This window comes from Crinia signifera, chromosome 4 (genome assembly GCF_055691185.1).
Source record: "Crinia signifera chromosome 4, ASM5569118v1, whole genome shotgun sequence".
In the NCBI taxonomy this organism is placed as follows: Eukaryota; Metazoa; Chordata; class Amphibia; order Anura; family Myobatrachidae; genus Crinia; species Crinia signifera.
In genome coordinates, this window is record NC_139220.1 from 23,090,426 (window position 1) to 23,115,412 (window position 24,987).

A 24,987-nucleotide genomic window follows, 5' to 3' on the forward strand; every position below is an offset into this window, starting at 1 on the left:
CTGACGCTGCAGCCCGGGGGGGGGGGGGGGGTTCGCTGACGATATAGCCCGGGGGGTGGTGGGATTATGGGGGGTGCTGACGCTGCTGCCCGGGGGGGGGGAGGGGCAGGACACTACTCACCATGCACTGCTGTCATCGGACAGCGACCATCGGCCGCAGCTGGTCACTGAGTACAGCATCGCCTAAAACAAATATGGCCACCGCATATGTAAATGTAATATATTCATATATGTGGTGGCCATATTTGTTTTGGGTAATGGTGCCATTTGTGACCAGGCGGTGGCTGCTTGATTACGGCAGCCCTGGAACCAAGGTAGGCGGCCCAGCCGGAGGGACATCTGGTCCGGCCCACCGAGAAATGGCCCGGTTTCGCGGTTGACCAATCCGCCTCTGAACTCAACTGAAATCCAGTACACAAACTAGCAACATGCATGCATGAGCGACATAAACATTTGAAGTAGAAGTGTTAAAAAAGCTTTATTGCATCTGTCAAAATGTGATAATTTTGCATCCATCTAATTGGTGTTTTTTTTTAAATGTCTTCTCTTCATTTTGGTGCCAAACAAAACTTTTTGTTATTGTCGACACTGTCCTTATTCCTATTGTACATATTTCCCACTGCTTGGCTGTAATGCTCACTGATTTAAGATAATATTCCTACATCTTATTCCTCAGCCATTATAGATTGTACTAAACTTTTTACGCAATGTGATGTGAGATGCCTGGTGAGACTTTAACAATCCACTTCGATGATTATGTACTTTTTCTGCTTCTTAATTTTGATTTTTAATCCGCTAGTTGTGTAATAAGAAGCTTATAGTGTACTAAGGGCCTGATAGAGCTTTGGGGGGTTATTGTGATGTAATTGGTCCCCCGTCTGTTCGCACCGGAGACCGAATTTTGCATATGCGCATGCACAGGCACAATTCTGCACATGTGCAGATGCAGGGAGTGAGCGGGCGCGGTGAACTACACGTTCCCCATCCCGCTCGCACCTAGCAGTGTGGGCGGGGGACGTGGGGTGGCAGTGGGGGGCACAGCCCATTGGAATGCTCAGGGTGGAAAAACCGTGCTGAACTGCAGGTGAGACAGATGTATCATGTGCAGATAGAATTAGATTTGGGTGAGTTATTTTGTTTCTGTGCAGGGAAAATACTGACTGCTTTACTTTTACACTGCAATATAGATCTCACTTTGAAGTAAAACCCCACCCAAATCTAATTCTCTCTGCACAAGTAACATCTGCCCCACCTGCAGTGCACATGGTTTTGTCCATCTTTGTCACAAAGGAATAGGTATAAAGCAGTGGTTCTCAACCTGGCCCTCAAGTACCCCCCACCAGTGCATGTTTTACCTCACAGAATCACATGTGAAATAAATAGCTCCACCTGTGGATCTTTTCAAATGTGTCAGTGAATAATGAGAGCACCTGTGCACCTGCCAAAACACGAACTGTTGGGGTCCTTGAGGACCGAGGTTGAGAACCACTGGTACAGTATAAAGCAGATTTAGCATAATGCTGCATGGCATAAGTCACCTGTATAGGTCCTCTGTGTTGGGCCTTTTTACCCAGATTGTGTAGTCTTACCTGACTTGTGTTATAACTTGCTTACAGTATACAATTGCTCATACTGAACTAAACTTAGGGTTGGTATTTTTTGTTGCATAGGAATTGTTACAGAGTAGCAGATGAAGAAGCATATTCTAAGAAAAAGAACGGCTAAATCACAAAGTCTGAATTGGGCAATTCGAGAGTAATTGTAAATGGACATACAGTACAGATGGAGCGCCTCTCAGCCAGCGCCTGGGCTCATCAGAATGCCCCATCTGGCTGAGATCGCCGGCGGAGAGGCGCTCCATCTGACTTGGACGTGCTAGCGACTCACACCCTCGCGCATCCCCCAGTTTTCAGGTGGTGGGGGTCATGAACCCTGCTCGTCTCCGCTTCAGGGATATGGGCACGGTTGGGGGGGGTGCGTGAAGACAGCGAGGACTGGCGGACAGCAATGGGGAGGCGGCGGGGGCCATCATGGAGCTCCGTCGGAAGAGGATGCGCAAGTGTCTCGTGCGCGCTCATCCCCTTCTGGAGGCTGGTGAGGGGCTGGCGGTTGGCGATCCGACTGCTAGACCCCTGCTCAGGGCCGATGCAAGCCTCCCCGCCACCCCAGGCAAATCCCCCACCCGCCCGCCCACTGCTGGGGAGATTTCAGCATGCAGGGTGGGGGTGCGGGCAACACCGCGGCGTGTGCCCGTAACCCCCATGTCCAGGGGGGGGAGGGGGAGAGGGAAGCTATGCTACCTTTCTCCCCTGCTCCCAGTCCCCGCTGCAGGGGAGATTTGAGTGGAAGGCAGGCAGGCAGCGGACGGCAGGCGGGCGGGCAGGCGGCGGGGGGGTTCGGACGATATTGCACCACAGGGTGGGGGTGCGGGCGACACTGCAGCATGCGCCCGCAACCATCGTGTCCTCCGGGGGGGGGGGGGGGGGGAAGCTGAGCTTCCTTTCTCACCTGCTTCCAGTCCCCGCGGCGCATCCTGGTTTCTATGGTACCTCTATGGTACCTCTCGGGCTCTCCTCCTCGGTGGCTCAGTACCGCCCTCCAGTGGCCGGCGCCCTAGGCAAATGCCTAGTCCTGCCTAGTGGTGGCACCGGCCCTGCCCCTGCTGAATGATGGCATCTCCATCTGTATGTTTGCTATTAGCTATATAAAGGCTTCTTTGCTTGTGTCTGATCATATCTACATATTTTTAAAAGCAAAGCAGATCCCCTTAATTATAGTTTGTTCGTTACATAAGTAAGAGTAACATCCTATTCTGCTATAAGCGGTTTTGCAGTCTTCGAGCCAACCGGATCAATAGTCTTTTGTAAGCAAGAGTGAGTGAGCAAACGCCTTGCTATGCAATTTACCGGTGACTTTCAGCCTATCTGATAGGTTTATCACTGAAGCCTCAATTTATTTTCATTATTTTGTTTGCTGTTGGAAAAGCTTAAGGAATCAAAGACAGTTAATCACAATAGAATTGATCATATGTCTATATAGAAGCATAGAATAGGATGAAGTGGCTACAAAATAAGTCACTTACTGTAGAGGTTGATGGCCTCCCATAGGTATAATAAACCTTAACTAAAATTTGTCTTAAATGTTGACTAAAATAAATGCACAATCACATGATTGGAGTGACGGGCACAGCTATTTCTAAAACATAATCCTTATAAAACATTGGTTGAGAAACCATTACAACCAATAGTGGCTCCAGAGGAGGGGCTGCAGCACAATTCAAAATTCATATAGGGGATTCACACCAACAGCCAACAACTGCCATTATGAACTGACTCACTGGCAGTTGATGTGGCTCCCCTATTTGAATTTTGAACTGGACTGTAGCCCCACCTCTGGAGCCTCCTTTGATTACAGCCAATTAGCTCAAACCCAAACAGAACTTGAACCAATGAGGGTGACTGAATTTCCCCATTGAAGCCTGAACTGTGCAGATCCACTTACCTTGGCAAAAATTCTGGGCCCAAACGCAAATACAGTGTCCCCAGCACAGACAAAACTCAAGGGGGAAATTGCTGCACAATGACTTCTTGCCTCACCCATTTCTGCTAAAGACCAAAACTTTCTGATCAATGCTTACTCTTTCAAAGAAAAAAGTGATAAAAATGGTAATCAGGTGACAAAAGTCCAAACTGAAACATGCAGAGCAAGTCTAATATAAAATATCCCATGAAAACCCCTCCCAGTCACATCCTATAGGATCAGATTCCCATAAACACACTTATTCAGTAAATATTTTGCTTCCTTTAGTACCAAGGTTAGCATGCCACAAATTACCTACAAACCTTGATATTTATAGACATTCAGGCTTATGCAGTCTTCTGAAAAAAATGCAGCAGGAATTTACCTCTTTTTAAAAAAAATCAATTGTTGTAATGTGAACGTAATCATATACGGTGTGTGTTTACCCAATGGGCACCAAGGCATTGACAGATAATTGAAAATCAAAATACCAATTTGCCAAAGGAAAACATAACTTTTTGAATGTCACGAACAACATCGCCGGAGAAGCCTAGCCATATCTTTTTGTATGTTTCTACACAAGGCCGATGTAAGGCTTCTTGGCACCCTAGACAAAACTTCAACCTATGGAAAAAGAGTGGGTGGAGCGCTAGAACATGATAAATTGGTTACAATTGATATACATACGCATAAAAAAACTTTTTATTTTAAATGAATAGCGTGCAATCGCACTGGGTATGATATAGAATATAAAACAGATTGATACACAAATAGGTAACAATTATTGCACAAATTTAGTACATTCTATGTCAAAAAATGTATAGTACTAATAGGTAATACAATAGAGGGGTCTGATACTTATTGGTCTGAAGTCCGTTTTGTAGCCCTTGGGGTAGGGAGACGTTTTTTGGGTATTGGATTATCCTTGGGTCAGTCCATATGAAGCTGGAACATAAGTGGGTCCATAAACCTTGCTGGATTAAAATCACGCTGGAGGATGGGAGTAAGCCCCTGTTGGAATATGGGGAATCCTCAACTATAATGCAGAGTTGTAATCCTCAGTATGCAGGTGGTGGTACCCCGAATAGATGTTGCAGCTGTTAGCCCAAGTAAAGCAAAGGTGGAATATGTCTCCAAAGTGAGGGTGGGAAGGGGGTTGAGATCAGACCAAAAGCGCCCAATAAAATCAGCAGGTGCTCCCTGACATGTTTCGCCATCCAACTGACAGCTTTTTCAAAAACTTCAACCTATTGCACCCCCCCCCCCCCCAAATTCCTCCACTACCACCAATAACCACTTTCCAGCCCCTCATGTGAAAGTGTGGAGGTGGCACATTGAAAGTTCCACAGCCAACACATGATATGTATTTTATGTATTAAGTACAATAAGGAGATCTTCCTCAATTTTGCAAAAGGCAAACTCAGTGGTGCCCCCCAGATCCTGGTGCCCTAGGCAGCTGCCTAAACTGGGGGCACCACTGAGTTTGCAAAAGGCAAACTCAGTGGTACCCCCCAGACCCACCATCAGATGAAAGGGGGCATGCGCGCATGAAATGCTTGCGCACCCCGTTCTATTAGAGTCCACCACCACCTCTCTGTCACTCCCCTGTCGGTGCCCGCAGCCCCCCACCCCCCATCTAACCCTGCCCAGTTCCCTGGATCAGAGACAGGCAAGGGTTCCGCTCCGCATCGCCGAGAGATGGTGATGCGCTTCTCCTCTAGCTCTCACCATTGGAGGCGATTTGGCAAGAGCTGGCGCTGAACAAGTGGTGCTCCATCAGTACATCGCATTGTGTCTAGATCAAATCGCACCCTGTGTCGGGAGTCTCATGAGTTATGTACTTTACATATTCAAATAACATAGGGCGTTATTCTAGTTCACTCTTTCTGACAAAATCCTTCTTAGATGGACAAAACCATATGCACTGCAGGGGGGCAGATGTAACATGTGCAGAGAGAATTAGATTTGGGTGAGTAATTTTGTTTCTGTGCAGGGTAAATACTGGCTGCTTTAATTTTACACTGCAATATAGATCTCACTTTGAAGTAAAACCCCACCCAAATCTAATTCTCTCTGCACAAGTTACATCTGCCCCACCTGCAGTGCACATGTTTTGTCCATCTAAGAAGGATTTTGTCAGAAAGAGTGAACTAGAATAACCCCCATAGTGTAGTCTAGCCCAAATCTTATGTAGTTCAAATCTTATGTAGTTCAAATAGCACAGTGTATAAAGTTCAATTTGCATAGCACTGAAGTTCAAATTGCATAGCACACATTTTATAGCTCAACTCACACCTAGCACACATCTACAGCTTTTTTTTCCACAACATTTTTCATTTGAATTTATATAACAAATGTGAGCGACTCTGGCATTTTTTTGCGGAAATTTAGCATATCTCGTACAGAGATGATGGCACTCATAGGGTTAATCTGTCCTTATTGTATGCATTTTTATTATTTGATTTCCCAACTTAAAGTAGATAATTCTAGTTCTGAAGGTGCCCATACACGTTACAATAATTGTATACAATATTGCATACAATATCGCATCTCATCGCATCTCGGTTTTGTGATAAGATGAGATGAGATCTAGTACAAAAAGTATATGCAGCACATACTTTTTGTACTAGATCTCATCTCATCTGATCTCATCGCAAAACCAAGATGCGATATTGTATACAATATTGTATACAATAATTGTAACATGTATGCGCACCTTTACTGTACATACTAGTATAAATAAATTTCAGTCCCGTCAGATTTTTTGTTTGTATGAAATCACGAATCTGTATCCTAATCGTCCTACGTGAGAACTTGACAATGATTTATGTCTCTTTGCTTCCTATCCACAGGTGAATATGTTGTAATGACGGTGCATTTCCACCTGCAAAGGAAAATGGGCTATTTTGTGATACAGACATATATCCCATGCATAATGACGGTCATTCTTTCTCAGGTTTCTTTTTGGATCAACAAGGAATCCGTTCCAGCCAGGACAGTTTTTGGTATGGCCTGCACCCCGTATTTGCCACATAACTTCCATTTCCTCATTCATTCACCATCCCATTATTTATTTGTTGTAGGTGAATATTCACAGCAAGTCGTCCTGTTCTTCCTGCGAAGGAAAATAGGCTATTACATCATCCATACATACATCCCATGCAGCATGACTGTTGTGTTGTCCCAAGTTGTGTTCTGGATCAACAAAGAATCGGTTCCAGCCAGAACTGTTGCTGGTATGGATTAACATGTTTATGTATCTAGCTTATGACGTTAGATGCCAAGTCTTCAATCTATATATTACTCTTTCATTACTTGTTGTCAATTCGTTGGTTCTAGTACTGTGGGGGTATTCAGGTTGGCTCGATAAAAGCCAAATTTGATCTGAGGACCGATGGTATGGCTCTGCACATGAGTATATGTGGATAGACGCATGTACGGGGCTGCTTTTACAGTCTCTGAGGCATTCACAAAGAGGTGGGCAGGAAGGAGGCATACATAGGGCTGGTGCATGGGGACACCCAGAGTTTCCTGGGCATGCCCACAAAAATGGTGGGTGTGCCCAGAATAATGCCAAAGCCTGCATGGGGCGGGTGGCTGTTGTCACATGACGTCAGCCCCACCCTGTTCTCGGACATCTTCGAGGCAAATAAAGATCAGTCTAGGCTGACTTTTATTTGCGAACGGGGGAAAACAATCTTTTGATGGTCGGTGGCCATTGAATGATAATTCCCCCGTATGCTTGCATGCAAATGGATGTCAGCGAGTACATCCATCCACACAGCAGAGCATGTATTCCTCAGCAGCAGGGATCGCGGCAATAAAACGCTCGGTAAGCAGCAAATTTAAGCTACTTTCTGAGCCAACCTGAATCGCCGCCTGTATGTACAAATATGGTCATCCATTCATTAGACCAAAAGTAACAGCTTGAGTTCTTAATATCAAAGAATATAAGTTCACTATACTAGTTATATATTGGTAAAAAAAGTATTATATGCTTGTTTTATCTTATTGTATTCTGATTGTTTATGATTCCTTTATCCTGGGAATAAGAGATCAAGCTGGGCAGTTTTCTTATTCCCTTTTCTATCTGACATTTTATTGATCTCAGCTTAAAATGGAATTTGCCCTTTTTAGATACAGGCCTTTGGTTTCGTTTTTTAGCAGCTGTAATAGAAAATGATACTGTATGTAATTGCTTTGTTATTTGGTGTTGTATTCTGTTTAATTATATTATTTAGACTAGAGTTGTGTGGTTCGGTTCTCCACATTTTGTATCTCTGAGCCGAAATCAAAACCCAGTCCGGATCTTCTGAGGAGTTCCGGTCCAAACCGAGTCCCAGTTTGGAACGTATTCTGGTTTGGAATTTGAATTTTAACACTTTAGGTTTTGGATTGCAAAAAAGGACATGGTTTCGTGTTTTTGGTTATTGATTTATATTGTTTTAAAAAAAATGTTTGCCAATTGTTATTGATTTATTTTAAACAACCCAAAAACCAATCCAAACAAAAACATGATAAAAATTAAAACCAATGTTCTGTAGAATGTTCCAACTCAGCTTGAAGTTTTTATCAGGACAGATCACAGGTTCTCATAGTCGGTCCTCAGGACCCCACACGGAGCATGTTTTGCAGGTCTCCTTATAGAATCACAAGTGACGTAATTAGCTCCACCTGTGGATCTTTTAAAATGTGTCAGTGAGTAATGTGCATCTGTACAGACTGTACAAAGAAGGGCAACTAAAATGCTGCAGGGCCTACAATACACAACTTTTAAGTTGTAAAAAGACTAAAATATCTTAATATGTATACTTTATAGCAGAGAAGGGAAAGGGGGACACGATAGAAACATTCACATATATCAAGGTTTTAACAAGGTACAGGTGGGAGACATTCTTTACAGGAAGAGGTGCTATTGGTGGTTTCACAAGCTCCGGCTGATACCGGACGGCGAAACTCCGCAAGGCCAAGAAGCCGAGCCGTGCACAAGAGTTTTTAATGGTTGGGATGGCCACAGCCTGGCAGCCATCTTTTCCCGTGGCCACCCCGTGTGAATGGACACACTCCTGTCCATTATTAACTACTGTGTACTGCATACATAAACACACATACCTTATTATGTACATATTTTCAGTACTATTTTAGGAGGTATCCAGGATTTTATTCAACAGAAATTTAATACATGTATTACAGTTAAACTTTTACTATTGGATCAAATAAATAAATAAATAAATAAATAAATAAATGTATTTAAAAAAATTGTGCTATTGTTATTTTTAGATTTTTTTTTAAAATATATATTTCATTTTCCAAGACAGATTTTTTTTTTTTTTACAGATGTTATCAATTATTTTTTACTTCTAAATTCTGAAACTGGTTTCACCTACTTGACTGCCAAATAATAATAATAATAATAATAATAATAATAATAATAATAATAATAATAATAATAACAACCTTCAAATATATAACCTTTGCCTAACCATTTTTATCAGCTCTAGTGATGAACATGTACTGTAAAAAAAAAAAAAAAAAAAAAAAACATTTTGTAATGACTGTATCTGGGTGAATAAAGCTGTAGTGCCAAAACAATGTCTTAAAAAAAGAGAGAGTATTTTCAATATTGTTAAGGTATTTGAAAACATAAAACTTAACCCTTTGAGTGCCAAGTGAATTTGTCAAAATTGGCCAAGCAAACATTTTTATTCATCATCATGACCTGTAACGTTACCTTATATGGGAAATATAATCTTTTTTAACACAATATTTTTTATTTAAATTCATATAACAAATTTAAGCGACGTTGGCATTTTTAGCCAATATTTGGCGCATCTCTCACAGAGACACTGGCATTTTTAGTGGATATTTTGTGCATCTCTCGCAGAGATGTTGGCACTCAAAGCGTTAAGAGCTCAACTTGCCTATTACATTTATCCATATAGAGTAAGCAGACATTTTGGCTATTTTAAATAGATTTGGCAATGCCCTATTGCTTATATGTTAAATCACCGGCAAACTATAGCAGATGCAAACTGAATTTGAATATCAATTCGAACTGACAGCAGTCCACCAGCTGACTGCTAACTGCGCCTTTGGCCAAAGGACTAGCTCTGTCCAAATTTAAGCAGCCATGTGTATGCCCAAATTGATCAGTGCTGAGTGATCAGATATTTCCATGTATGGGGCACAATGTCACAGATATGGCTTCAGTTGAGTTGTCATAGATGTCACAATCACAATAATTTACAATAAATGAAGGAAAATTTCTCTGCCATACAAAATTAGTTTTTTTAACCGTTTGCCATAAAGAGGTTTAAGTTTTAATTAAACTTGTCATATTAGCACAGTCACATCAGAACTCAGAACATTATTAAGACTAGACCATTCAAAACATTTCATGTACAACTCATAAGAATTATTAAGCATTTGTACAAAATGCTAAAAAAAATAAAAATTCTATTTTGTATGATTCTTTAAATGTATAGTTTTTTGGGACTAATTTGGAGTCTGACTCAAAAGGGCTGTGATTGTGTGATGCCGTGAGGCCTATTGGGAATTTCTGTTGGGCTAATGTAGGGATCCATATGTCTTCAGGTGAATGAGGATCCGCCCACAATCCCCCCCGCCATAGCTGTTGGGTACAATAGATCCACATGAAACAGGCTTCCTATCTCTATAATTATAACTCAGACTAGCACAGAACCCGAGTTCCTTGCTGATGACACTCCAACAACATTTATATAAAACAGAACAGTTGCATGCAATTGCTTTTCTTGTGACCAAGTTCCAAATAATAAATGCCCAAGATCTGGCAAAGATTGATTTGAGATAGCGATAGGTGAAAGCACATACAGTTGCTTGTTCTGAAAGCAGTATTGCCAGGGTGCTATGTATCACTCAACTGCCTCTGTGAGATTATTTTGATGATAAATTGCCTCCCAAAAATATTTTCTATTGCAGGGGTGCAATTTGTGGGTGGGTGGGGGGGGGGGGGGGGGAGAGGGCTTGAAGGTTGTATGCCCCAGGATAAAGGAAGGAAAAAAGGACCCCCGTTAGGGGAGGGCCATGGAGGCGCTTAGATACAGTCTGTTTCACCTGTGCAAGAAGAACAGAAAAAGACAATAGCAGTGCTGTACTTAATACAACTTATTAATCATAAATATAACACAACAATTTAGTCATTAAAACATAATAACATAACCAGCTGCATTTCATTAATTGCCACCCAATATTTCACAAAGGAAACTGCTCTTTCCTACTACACCTCTGAAGATTAAGCCGTCTCTGAGAGTCACAGAAAGATGCAAATACAGTACTGTAGTTGCCATCCACCTACAGGTGGAGAAGTACCTGTTCCTCATGTAGTGTGAATAGTGTCGGCTTGCTGAATTATTTTAACAACTTCCAATGGAGGACTATATGAACTTGGGTTCTGTGTCTCCAGCAGCTGTTAATGGCGGGGCTGTTCCGCTATCCAGCAGGGGGTCTCGATCAGAGTGTCCACAGCAGGTGTTGGCAGGGCTGGTTTATAGAGTTGTAGTGGTATGGGTGTCAAACTAGGGTGCAGAGGTTAGTAGTACTGACCCGTTTCACTGTATAAGGCAGCTTTATCAAAGGTGAGAGACTGAACAGAACCAAATGACTGCCTTGCCCCGGGGGATGAAAATCCTAGTTTCAGGCCATCTATTGCCAAGATGAGCACTATAGAAAATATGTTTTACTAATGTAAGGAGCAGCCACTCATTCTCTAAGTCTAAGTACAGTAGGCATGTGAATACCTTTCATATTAAGGAAACTCTTACTAAATAATTTAGAATGGAGTGCTCTTATACTCCATTTAGGCTGCTACAATATAGCCATTGAGTACGAAATCCATTTGCTTCACATAGTACGAAATCCATTAATTTCCCATACAGTTACCAAGTTGATTTAGCCAAAGATTTATGCCACTATACTTAACTTATGGATGATACTTAACTTATGGACGATCTGGATGTAAAATACTAAAATGACTCTCTTTTTCAACTATTTCCAAGGAATTACAACTGTTCTAACCATGACCACATTAAGCATCAGTGCAAGACATTCTTTTCCGAAAGTATCTTACGCTACCGCCATGGATTGGTTCATTGCTGTCTGCTTCGCCTTCGTCTTCTCGGCTCTTATTGAGTTTGCTGCAGTTAATTATTTCACCAATATGCAGACTCAACAGGCTATGATGAAAGTTGCTAAAGAATCTGCATTAGCAGCAGCGGTGGCTGTGACTGTAACCTCCGATGAAGAGATTATTACGGTAAGGTTTTCACACAGCTGTATTAAAAGAACATTTTTTTATAATGGATTTATTTTATAATCTAAATATATGGATAACATCACATTGTTGTCAAATTTCTCTGTGCTCCCCCTAAGACCACCTAGACATGACAAATCATGCTCAGAGGAGGTCCCCTGTTCTGCTCAGTTGCATCCAGGGCCCCTATTTTTTTTTGCTTTGGGGCAACGCTATAATAGTTCATACAATGTATAACAATAAAACAATAAGTAAGGAAAACCAAAAGTTTGGCCTAAAAGGTGTAACTATTGGTTTATCCCTTAGAGCAGTGTTTTTCAACCACTTTGCTCAATAGTACGCCTTGAGCTGTTCTCAAGTGTGCCACCAGATCTAGAGATGCCCAAACCAGTTTACAGCCACCACCAGTTCAACTGTTACTTACTGGTCTCTTCTTTTCATGTAAAGGGCCAATGTATTTTAATTTTTTTACCTGTGGGGACCAGTGTGATTGTTTTTTTATAGGGGCCAATAGGTTTGTTTTTTTTCCTGTGGGAGCCAATGTGTTTTGCCCTGTGGGGATCTCATGGTGTGCCTTAGCAATTTTAAAATCTTATTTAGTGTGACACAAGGTAAAAAGCATGAAAATCCCTGCCTTAAAGGGTTTAGGTAAATTAAACCATGTTTCAAGAAAACCCACACATATCCATTTTGTCCATTGGGAAAACAATCGGGCTGATGATGTCGTTTGAGTGACGTATGTTTCTACTAATATTACTAGATTTTAATCTGTGCATGGGCAGAGATGAGCCATGTGTGTCTACTGTATGAAGCCTTGCGTGATTCTGGAAATTATTGTATGCATGACTGCAACTGGATAGGGAAAGATGGTATCTAATGGTATTCTAATATTGAAATTATAGACAGTTTTTGAGATTGGGGTGCGAAAATTAGTTTTCACTTGTGAGTGGTCAGGTACAAGTATATTTCTAAGAAAGAGCACCATGACTAGAGATGGCTCTAGAGGGGGTGTTGGAGCACAGTTTAAACTGTCTCACTGGCAGTTGGTTTCACTTTCATATTTGAATTTTGAACTGTGCTGCATCCCCTCCTCTGGAGCAGCAACTGGCCATGACCATTTGGCACAACTTTAGCTCTCTTCCAAAGATGAAGGATGTGCCGCTAGAGTATTGTCTCATTATATATTCATGGGCATAGATTATTTGGTACTTGTGTAGTTTCACGGCGCCAGTATGGCGCCGTGCGTCTTGAGTCCCCTTGCGGGGACTCGCTTCGCTCGCCCACGCTGCGGGCTCGGTGGCTCGCCACGCTATTTAAAATCAACTTCATGCCAACATGGATAGTGGGGGTATGAACTATCCATGTTGGCATGGAGTTAAGTTACTTTTTTTAACATAGTTTGTGGCGAGCGTAGAACCCGGAAGTAGCACGCTGGCGCCGTGAAACTACACAAGTACCGATTATTTTCTTTGTGCATAAGATGGTGATTTGTTCCTGCAGTATTGGAGAGTTCTTTAGAGTTTTATTGATGCTTAATAGTGTTAAAATTGTTTTTCAAGCAAATGAAATGGTACAAACCTGGACATAAATGTATGTGACAAAAACCTGGCGTAAACCGGGTGACTGCTACTATTGCCAACCTGAACACATTTTGCAGCATACAACATTAAAAGTTTTATGTTTAACCGTGGATTTTACAATAATAAACTATGACCAGTTTGCAACCAACTCTAATTCGCCTCAATCTGTTTGCCCGGAAAACAATGGTAGGAATTCTGATTAGATAATTTTGACAAAAATGAAATTATTTGTATACCGTTCCAGTCCAAATGATTTTACTAATCATGCCAATCGCTACTTCCACATAATGGGCCATTAAAAAAAGTGATAAAGCTCCGGAACACAGATGTTTGCAGGACCAAACATGAAAAATACTAATAAATAAAATAGGTCCAGGAAAAACTATCTTTGCCTGCCAAAACGCTCGATTAATCATCATCAGATACATTAGAACACTGCTGTTAGATCCGGAACACCTGTGACCGAATTTCTACAGAAACATTTACTCATTGAACAGTTTGTCATTAACTAGAAATTGCTTCAAAGATATTTTTTAAACATGATTCCATTGTAGCCTATTACAGCATTAGAAAACCATTTTTTTTATGTACTAAGAAATTGTACTTCTTGAACTTCTGTTTATTCTTTGTTATAATGTCTGCACTTTTACACAGTGCAATATATGCAAAGAGCTTTGTCAAACAACAGTTCCTTTCCCAACTCTTAAGTTGGTGGAGTTGGTTGCACAGGACAGGATGCATCAAACAAACAACATGCATAGCCATGTAAATAACACCAGTATACATTTACTGTAGATTTCTGATTATAATCACAAAGTATAGCTCTTCCCATAATGGCTGTACATTGCAGCATGAAGAATTTTGGCTGAAGAGTTGGACTGAACTGCAGAGGAGTGGGGGGAAAACCCCACCCCGGTAGACCCCACCAACTGAGGGTCCACCTGCTCCTCTAGGTGGAGGATTCCAGACTCTGGCAATTCAATAGCGAAACATCTATCTTTGCCTCTATCTTTGGTGGTCACCCCCTCTGGAGGATGACCACACCTCTCAGCATGGGCCCCTACAACTGCATTCCCCTGGGGCCTTTCATGCTAGGTTTAGGACCAGGAGTCCTTTTGCACATGAGTTGCATAGACCAACCAATAGGACAATCAATGGGAACAATGAGAGACTAACGCATAAGTGTTTATAAGACAATTCTATCTATTAATTTTATGTATGGGAAATGTGGTAAAACGTAATTTTTTACGTTTTGAACACATTTTCCCATTATTACAGTACATCGCACCCCCATAGAAATAAACCAAATTTTGTAAGTAGTGGTTTTAAAACTTTTAGACTTATTTGAAATGATTGCGAATACATTATGAGTTATTAGTTCTCACCCTGCTATCCTTATATATGTATGTGTATGTGTATATATATATATATATCGGGAAAAAAAGATAAATAAAGTGCATAAAAAATATTTACTTATATTACATAGGGGTTAACGTAGAAAAGCTTGCCATAGACAGTCACACGGCGGCACTGCAGGACAAGTACAGATGTAACATCACTGCTAGATAAGTGGAAGAATTGGCACTCTGAGACTTCAGGTAACAGTGAAACAGTGGATTGGTTTTAATCCAACAAATGTTCAATGTTTCGGGGTTCAGCTACTCCTTTCTCAGGATACATGCTTTGCTCTCACAAGGAGGCACCAGAGCAAGTACCGACATCCACTCAAGTCCTGAGTGAAATGTCCTTTCCACGGCATATACTGTACATATATATATATATATATATATATATATATATATATATGGGATGCAAAGTCCGGCACTCACTTTTTTGGGGCTGTCAAATGCTGCGGTGCCTTCCTAGGAGTATTCACTCCGTTATGTAGTGCTGTGAAGGAGGCGGCACTCACCAGTCTTGCTTTAGTGATAATAAAAAGCCTTTATTGCCCGACGGCGTTTCGGGTAGATACCTGTTATCAAGGACATACAAAGGGCAATGTACAAACCAACATGTTTATCTAGCGAAACGAAACAAACCTGCCCCCACATTAATCAGCAACCAGCTGCACTCACCTGGTCACGGCCATATTCAGCCTCCGGGAGCTGTTCCTCCTGCTCTGTATTCCCCCCAGCAATGGAGCTAAACACTAAAGCACCGCTACTCGGAAGTAACAGGTCCCGGCAATACACTTCCCCGGTCAGCTGATCAGGCTAACATCCTGCCTCCACAATACCAGAGAGCCCGGAGCGTTGCCTAGCGACATGATAAAATAAAACCTGAAAAATAAAAGTGCAAAGTATACAAGATTAAGAAAATGCGAGAAATGCATATACATTGAAGAAAGAAAAAGCACACCAGTGATTAAAATATATACAAACTATTAAAATATATATAGTATATAATGTATGAGCTGCAATGCTTTACATCAGGATCAATATTAATGTATTTACTGTATATTATATTGTTTAAATTGTCTACTAGCTGAGCAACCTTCACTGGTTGCCACTATTGAAGCTCTGATGAGTCAAAGGAAGTTGCAAGTGATATTAATAATAATAAAATTAAAGATGTACAATTTATAACGAATTTGGGGACAAAATTACAGAAGAAGAGGGACAGTCAATTAGGGACAGGCCTATGAGGGCTAGCAGGGATAAGAACTATCTGTATCTAACAGCGAGGAACTGTTACAGAAAGCATTGAAGGCCTAAATTCTCATTAAGCCCTTTTGGTGCTAGAGACTCTAGCACCAAAAGGGCTTAATGAGAATTTAGGCCTTCAATGGAAAAAATCCATTTGCTTTCTTTTTGTAACAGTTTCTTGTTTCTATTCCCTCCTCTCAAAGAATGGGGTACCTGATCTATGTATATAGGGATATATAGGGATATGAAGGTGCCGCACTCAGACATCGAAGTTTCAATCAGGAAATTGCATAGTTATTAGCAACGTTTCAGTTAAGTATAACTGTTTGAAAACAGTTATAATAAACTGAAACGTTGCTAATAACTATGCAATTTCCTGATTGAAGCTTCGATGTCTAAGTGCCGCACCTACTATATCCCTATCCTATCCATTTTGTGAGGGCACCAGACGCTGTTGGAATTGTGTTATTTGGAGTGCCGGACCTACAAACAGTATATATATATATATATATATATATATATATATATATATATATATATATACTGTTTGTAGGTCTGGCACTCCAAATAACACAATTATAACAGCGTCTGGTGTATATATTGTAGTGAAGTTGGGTAAGCAACAATAAATGCTTTAAAATAATGTATTGAGTCATTATTAAAAAATGTTTCATTCAAATTTTTAAACTCTTGAAAAAATTTTTTTTCTGTAACAGGAGTACAAATAATAAATAAAAAATGGTCTGCATAGTTGAATGTACTCAAAGAAAACTCCAAGCTAAATGAATATTACTCATGAAAGGTTATACAGTATACTATCATATTTACTGACTGAATCATAAAATAGCAACATTTTTTTTTATTATTTGAGCTGATGAATGACATCAAGTAGAATATCTGATGAAAAAAAGATGTTAGTGACTTATTATAAAAAACAAACAAAAAAAACTTTAAGGTATATTTTAGAAAGTATAATTTATTGCAGGCTAATTGATCCCTTGAGGCTAATCATTTTTTTAAGACCCACCCAGGTCCTTAGAAAAAAAATCCCAGGCCAATTCCCTGTTTTTAGGATCATGGTCACAAAACCACATACTGTTGTCCATGAACATTGCGGTAATGGCCTATTTTCCCCAACCTTTAAAATGTAATTTTATACAATTCTACCTATATTCTGCTACTTCGGTCTGTTTAGAAAACAGTACTTGAAACAGTTAGTATCTTAGTATATCAATCTACTTGTACTACTGTACTTGATACATAATATGTGCTATTGTCTAGTACATATAAACTAATAACAGTTATAATTATAGTCCATTAATTATATGCATTTGGTACCTTATTTGCGTTCTAAAATTACTTTTTGTATCTACAGCACTCTGATTCCAACTGCAACTTAAAGAAAAGAATTAACTCAATGATTTCTCAAGGCAATTTAACATTTGAAGAAAACATACCACCCTACAGAGATCCATTTTTTCAACAAACAGAATTACCCACTCCAGACCTTACACAACTAGGAATATCATCAAGTCCGCATAGTGGAACTAGTAAAATAGATCAATATGCCAGAATACTATTTCCAGTGGCATTTGCAGGATTCAATTTAGTGTACTGGGTTGTTTATCTTTCAAAAGATACAATGGAGTTAAATCGTAATGATTGATCTTTTGGGGAGAGAAAGGTAGGCGTCTTTTAATTTTATAATAATATATTTAACATTAAATATATGACACATTAAATAATAAATGTCCTTATTTACATTTGTATAACATTACATTGTATGACATTTTGATATAACATGAAATGAGACTTATTTACAAACTAAAATATAAATGCACCAAATAATACATCATACTGTATCATTATTTAATGCTCATGTTTAATATAAAGAATGAAAAAAGGAAGAAATCATATTTTCCCATATCTCTCCACAATACATTTGGTACAGCCATATTTGTCTTAAGCATTTTCAAACAATTAGTAACAATTTTGTTGGCATTTTAAAAAAGTTTTTAAAAAGTTTATTACAATTTTTTTTTACAATAATGATTTTATTAATTTTAAACAGCAAATACTGTTATATTTTCTATAATAAATTTAATGCTTTTGTGCATTTTTCCTTTTTCCTTTATAAATTTCACCTGAGAATTGTGTAAAATTGCACTAAAATTTACTTTTCAGCCATACAGTTTACCAAATGTGCATTGTTTCTTTAGAAATTGTACAATTTACAAAAAATAAAATACTTCCAAAATTCAATTTATATACATTTACCAATTTTGCCATTATTTTTATGAAAATGAATAACATTTTGATATTTTATGTGAAGTGCAAACTTTCTTTGACATATGTGTTTTTCAATTTTATCTTCAAAAATGACTTTCAAGCTGTGAACATCTTTGCAAAACTGGGTAAATTACAGTATGCTTCATTCATTAAAAAAACAGACAGACATATCTGGATGGGCAAACTTATCAAATGTGTTAATCAAATTGATTAATTTTATTTTATAATTTTTCCTGTGTCCGTATCATTATTGCATTTCTAATTGTAGAAGGAATCTCAGCATGACAATAGGGGGTACATTTACTAAGATGAGAGTTCTATTGGCCATTTGCCCAGTTATATGTTGCCCATTCTACTTCTTTATTCTTCATTCTTATTTATTTAGAACCTTCTAGAAGATAATAGACAGTGGAAAACTTACTAAGAAGGGGTTTATATTTAACATGCGAAGTTGATATAGGCAACCAATTAGAAAACTGCTTTTTACTTGGCAGGGAAGATACCATGATCATGAAGGTGGTTCTCCCAGGGCAAGGCTCATCCATTGCACTCCGGGTGTGTTGACTCCTGCGATTTCCCCAAATGCGGGAAACTCGGCTGCATAATTTGTGGTAGTGGGGGACTGCGTTTGCGCTTTCCCCTGGAAAAAAAAAGAAAACTGCTTTTTTAGCACCTTCTAGAAGATAATAGATAGCATCTGATTAGTTGCCCATAGCAACATCTCATCTTAAAAGCTCCCTTCTTAGAAAATATACCCCTAGATATTTGGGATTTCGGCAGTCATTGTTAGAAGCAGAAAGGTACAAGAGGTAAGGATATTCCCTTAGTACCTTCACTATGGCTGTTAATCACTGCAATATTAATATTATAAATTCAGGAGGAAGCAGGTGAACAGTGTTTTATTTTTTAACATATTCCCATAGGTTTCATTATTATATATATTTTGTAGCATCCTCCCAAAAATGCGTACTTAATGGCAAAGATGCAAAGTTTTCAGCTTGACCAGCACTATATCACAAAACAAAAACATAAAACTTTAGTTTTGTGTTTTTATGTCTGTATATTTATGTTAATATTTTATACCCCTTTCACACTGCACTTGTTAAACGGTATATTGCCTTTTTTCCCCACTTCAAAACAGTTAAGGCTGCAGTGGGAAAGTGCCAGAGTTGATTTACTGGTTTAAAGATAACCGGTATTTCAAAACGTTTAAAAAGCAGAGTCCTACACGTTTCAGAGCCGTGAGAATGGCTCTGAAACTGTATTTAGTGAAAACAACAGAATACAGACCTGGGATAGGCTGTCCCCTGCATTCTGCCTTAAAACGTATTCAGGGGATTAAACAGGTTGACTGATGTGAATGGTACTTAAACGGTATTTAAAACGGTAATCTACTGCAATGTGAAGGCTCAGACCCGTTTTAAATACTGTTTAAAAATACCGGTTTTTAAACCGTTTTTGCAGTGTGAAAGCGGTATTACATAGCTAATGTATAAACTTGTAAAGCTTTTGTTTAGTATTTTACAGGTTTTACCCTTTAAACTGTTTATATGAAAAATATTAACATTTCATAACTTTTTAGTAATATTCAACTTATTTTTTATTTTGATTGAACCCATACAAACAAATGTTCGTATAATAACAGTTTAACTCCCACTGTTAAACACATTTCACACCAGATAATAAAAATTTCATTTTATATTTTGATACTAGTGAAATAATGGTATTTAACTTACAATGTAATAATATTTTATCGTAAGCTACAGGAGTCAGACTATTACAAAACCTCAATTCAATAAAAACAATTGTAAACATTCATCGTTTCCAAAATTTATTCTAGCATTCATTTAATTTAAGGTACTTTACAAACTTCTGTCTTTAATTATTTTAGTTGAAAGAAAAAAACAATTTACAAAAAATATTCACAAAACCATATTCAGTCATTTTCTATTTAGCAGTTTTACTATTTAGGGGGTTATTTATCAAAGCTTGGAAATAAATACAATTATGAGAGATCAAGTACCAACAAATCCAGTGTCTCCCTTACTTGACATTTGAACTGCACTGTATCCTCACCTCTTGAGCTGCCATTGCTACTAACTTTTAATTTTTCAAGCACTGCCTGTAAAACGGTATTAGAAGCTGATTGGCTAGTACATTTTTTATATAAATACCACCTTTAGAATGTGATGGTATTGTCGTAAATATGCTTGAAAGTATCGGCTTGTGGTAAGCTGTTTTCCAGGAAATAGTGAAAAATGTTAATGCTATTTTTGAACAATTACCTGTACCTGACCATGAGTTTTGGACCTTCATCTAAATTAAACTTTTCTAGGCGCATTGTTAAAGGACAATGTTTTGGATAGAGTATTATTGTAACTGCTTTCAAAGAAAAATATTGTTCATCTACAACCTCTATCAAACACACAATTTGTCAAATTTATAAATTCATTTCAGTACAGCATTATCATGACCAATATTTGATGGAAACATGAAATGAACTTAAATGTACAATGGGGTAGCTGAATGAATGGTTGCTATTCGGAAGATATAGTATCATACCTGTAGCTGTATGTACACTCATATCACTCTCCCTCATGTATGAATGAGGAGAATTGTGCTCAGTGACGGAGCATTATGCTATGGACAATGTCTGAATGGTCAGTGGCAATGACCATTCCAACTGCTGCAGATACTGTATCAATATTGAAAGCTACAGTTGCCATTGCCCATGCACCACAGTAGGAACATAATTATACCTAGTTGTGACAGCTGCTAGCTCTGGACCTCATGGGACGTCTTGCGATAATAACAAGGTATCGCACATGCCCATTGTTGCTGGCTGGGGAAAGAGTCACAGAGCATCAGCACAAAGCTGACCCATTGTGCACTTTAGTGGAAATCGCTGGTGGGAGGAGTTTACACATTTACAGCCACCAGTCACATGATAACACAAGGGATCAGAGACTTACAATACAAAGCAAAATCTCCACACTCCACTAGGGTCCAGCAAGGTGCCTATTAGTACCACCTCCTACAATACACAAATAGAACAATAAAAAAAACAGTAGGAACCCGCGCCTCTTATTGGGGTATGTGTTCACAAGTGTAGAAACTGTCCTAGCTCATACTTCTCCTTTTTGGTGCACAGGTGGAGATGGTTAACCTCAAAAGAGAAGAGCAGAGAAACCTTTAATGGTGTAGACTTTGATTATGACAGCTGAGTATCACAAATTTGACATTTATTAGGCTCCCGTACCGTATAAGGGCCTAGTTTAGGCCCAAGAACACAGCATAGGTTGGGGGTAGGGTGGCCAATCCTGGGATCAGGATTGGCGGGACCTCGGGATTTGGCCCCAAAAATGCTGGGGTTTCAATCCCGGGATTGGAGTCTCCATTTTGGGATTAGACTGCACATCGACAGTCTAATGCCAGGCAGCGTTTGAGCAAAAAAATCACTAAAAACCTTTGTAAACCACTGTTCATGTGACCATCCAATTCAACAGGTTGGATGTCAAATTCACATTTTCAATCACCCAGTAAAAGTGATATACTGTATAGTAAATGCACCCTTTTAGGTTTAAAATATACAATTTTGCACAATTGCTAACAACATTTATCAAAATTATTAAAAATAAATTGGATGTTTACCTTTTGCTTGTGTCAACGTTTTGACCATGTCGACCTAATGCATGTTGACCTTTTTCATGTGTCGACCCACTGTCTATGGACCAATAGTGGTTGACCTAATGACTTTCGCCCTAAAACTTGTCAACCTAATACTTGTACACGTATGCAATATATTTCTGAAATGTTTCACCTTCATGGGAACTTGAAAGTAGCCAAGTATTAGTTAATCTTACATTTATCCACCTTTGATGGTCTCTCTATTCCAACAATACTACAGTACATCACCATAAATGCCAATGGCCGTTTTAATACTGGCGGTTGACAATACACACGTTTTGCAACAATCAGTGCTGGTTTGGGCATGATCACTACATTCTATGAACAGATGTTATTTATTTGTATCAAGAAATGTAAGTCTTGGTTCAGAAGTTCCGCCAGGCACAGACCTCCTCTCTGTTTGGGCCTGGGACTCCAGTCCCATCAGTCCCCCCACTGATGGTGGCCCTGCTTGGAAGTTATGTTTGGACTATTTTCCCATTTTATCTTTAACCAAATGATGCAGTTTGTTTTTATTCAGCATTATTGATTATATATTATTTATTTATTACCAGTTATTTATATAGCACACACATATACCACAGCATTTTCAGAGAGAATATTCGAACATTTACATTAGTCCCTGCCCCATTGGAGCTTACAAACTATCACATGTACACACAGAGAGGTAAATTTTTGTAACCCAATTAACCTACCAGTATATTTTTGGATAGTGGGAGGAAACCGGAGTAAACCTACGCAAGCATAAGGAGAATATACAAACTCCGCACAGTTAGGGCCAGGGTGGGAATGTAATGTGATGCAGTAATGCTAACTATTACACCATCCATATTGCCCAACAATTGTTCAGATTATTTATTTCCCTTGGCAATATAATTTCTTTCATCACTTGACCTTGAACAAATCGAGGATTTTTAAAAGCAGAGAATTTTTGTTACGCTCATCTAAAGCTTAATGTTCTTCAAAACATACATTTCTATAATTGCTTTAAGACACACTTGTCCAGTTTGATAAGCCCTCTTTATATATGTATATTTAGAATTGTGACCCTCTAAGTAGGTTGAAGTAATGTAGCAGTAATTTGTTTTAGATTTGTTTGTCAAAACATAATCTAAGTAGAAACCAAGACTGGTCTACCCAGGATAAATCCGGAAACAACAGCAGTTTATTATTCAAAAATATTGCAAATCGTATGGCTCAGAACATACTGTGCTGGTTTATTGTTACTATAATAAATGTTTGTAGGATCACTAATAAGACATTCTTTAAAAATGTACATACTATAACATATTGCTTTATTGTTTTGGTAGGGAAACCCACAATTTCTTACAAATAAAAAAAAAATCTTATACAGTACTTCCTTGCTTAAGGATTTTGTTAAATACTGAAAAACAGAATTTTTTTAAATATGTATTTGCTTACCTTCTGAGATGCAATAATTATCCAAACAAACACTACCAAATAACTGAAATAAGTTTCCATTTATACATTGTTTCAAAGTTGATTTTTTTATGTTTAGAAGACAAGGTCAACCATTGCACAACCTTAGCTGCTTTCCATCATTAAGCATTTCACAAAATGCTCTGCTCTGTTGCCAACTTCATTTTCCTATGGCAGTAATTCCTGCTGAATTCCATGAACAACAGAAAAAAATGGATTGATTCTGTGGAGGTAATTGTTAGAGGAAAATAATTGGCATGTGTTAGTGCATTGCAACTATGTAGTTGTCCAACACCCAATGACCCCAACTGCGGGAAACCATACATCTTTTAAAAAAAAATCATTGATACTGTACTGTATGTATGTAAATATATTTAGCTTTATAAGAAAATAGATATAACATTTGTACATTGCTCTGGAACATCATCTTCATCACCATCATTATTATAAGAAGAAGAAGAAGAAGAAGAAGAAGCTAATAAATAATAAAAATGATGATGATGATAATACGAATTATAATAATAATATTAATTATTATTTTTATTCATCATCATAATAATAATAATAAAAATAATTATTATTATTATTATTATTATTATTATTATTATTATTATTATTATTATTATTATTATTATCATCAAAACTACTAATTCAGCTCAAGAAATAATCATCTATATATTCACAGCAAAATTGCTTTATCTCTTTGTAATATATAAACTACAGGAATAAAATAAATATTCGTAGAGTTATGTAATTTGAAAGTGGGTGTGGAGATGCGCCAATCAAAAAGTGATAAAGTGATGAGTTATAAACAACCAGCCTATCAGCTAAACTACTACCTACCGTACAAGCTGGGTTTGAAAAATGACAGTTAGTAGCTGATTTGGCTCATTGGGTATCACTCTCCATTTTATAACTTTTTGAATATTAGTGCATCTGGCCTTAAAACCAAAAATACCTGGTGTGCCGAAAGAGATTATTCAGCATGACTAAAGAAGCATCAAGAAAGGACACATCTGTATTATGACCCATTGAAACATAGGGGTCTACGGCCTACTAGGAATACTCCTAATGAGATCTATGGGCAATCCACCCCATAGAACAATGACAACTGACATTCCACGGAAGGATGAAACAAAAGTGGAACTTAATGGCATTGCAATTCAACTACAACTGTGGACAGGGCGTTTAAACAAGGATGTAGCTGGTTCTCAAGTTATAGCACCACAATGTCACTGGCCAGCATTCAGTAAAAACAACCATGGGCGAAGAGCAGAGATGCAGATGAAGTCCGAAGGAATAATGATCCAGAAGCAGGTGAGAAATTTGTATTTGGGTGGTGATTCTTGAACACCCTTTCCAAACATCTGGCTGCATAGCGCCTCAATTTGCACTTCGTAAATTATTTAAACTGACAGTCGCTAAATATGATAGTTCTTTGAGCTGGTTATTTGCCCCACTAGTTATCTATAAGTAGAAATGCATTTTGTCTTAAATATCATCCAACTGGAACAAATCACACTTTGTTTTGGTATAT

The 24,987-nt window shown here is 38.6% G+C and overlaps 1 protein-coding gene and 1 non-coding gene across 2 annotated transcripts in view; both read left to right on the top strand.

Moving 5' to 3' along the window:
- The window catches only part of GABRA6 (gamma-aminobutyric acid type A receptor subunit alpha6), a 52,280-nt gene extending 34,525 nt beyond the window's left edge, over nt 1-17,755 (top strand). Inside the window, exons 5-7 of the mRNA XM_083179580.1 lie at nt 6,372-6,524; nt 11,556-11,812; nt 17,410-17,755. Of these exons, the coding sequence (XP_083035706.1) occupies nt 6,372-6,524; nt 11,556-11,812; nt 17,410-17,700 (701 nt within the window). The 3' untranslated portion in view covers nt 17,701-17,755. The remainder of the gene's footprint in view (nt 1-6,371; nt 6,525-11,555; nt 11,813-17,409) is intronic.
- Nucleotides 17,756-18,802: 1,047 nt separating this feature from the next.
- Nucleotides 18,803-18,966, top strand: LOC146076250 (U1 spliceosomal RNA). Its single transcript, XR_014473728.1, has one exon. It is a non-coding gene; the product is annotated as a U1 spliceosomal RNA (small nuclear RNA).
- Nucleotides 18,967-24,987: the final 6,021 nt, after the last annotated feature.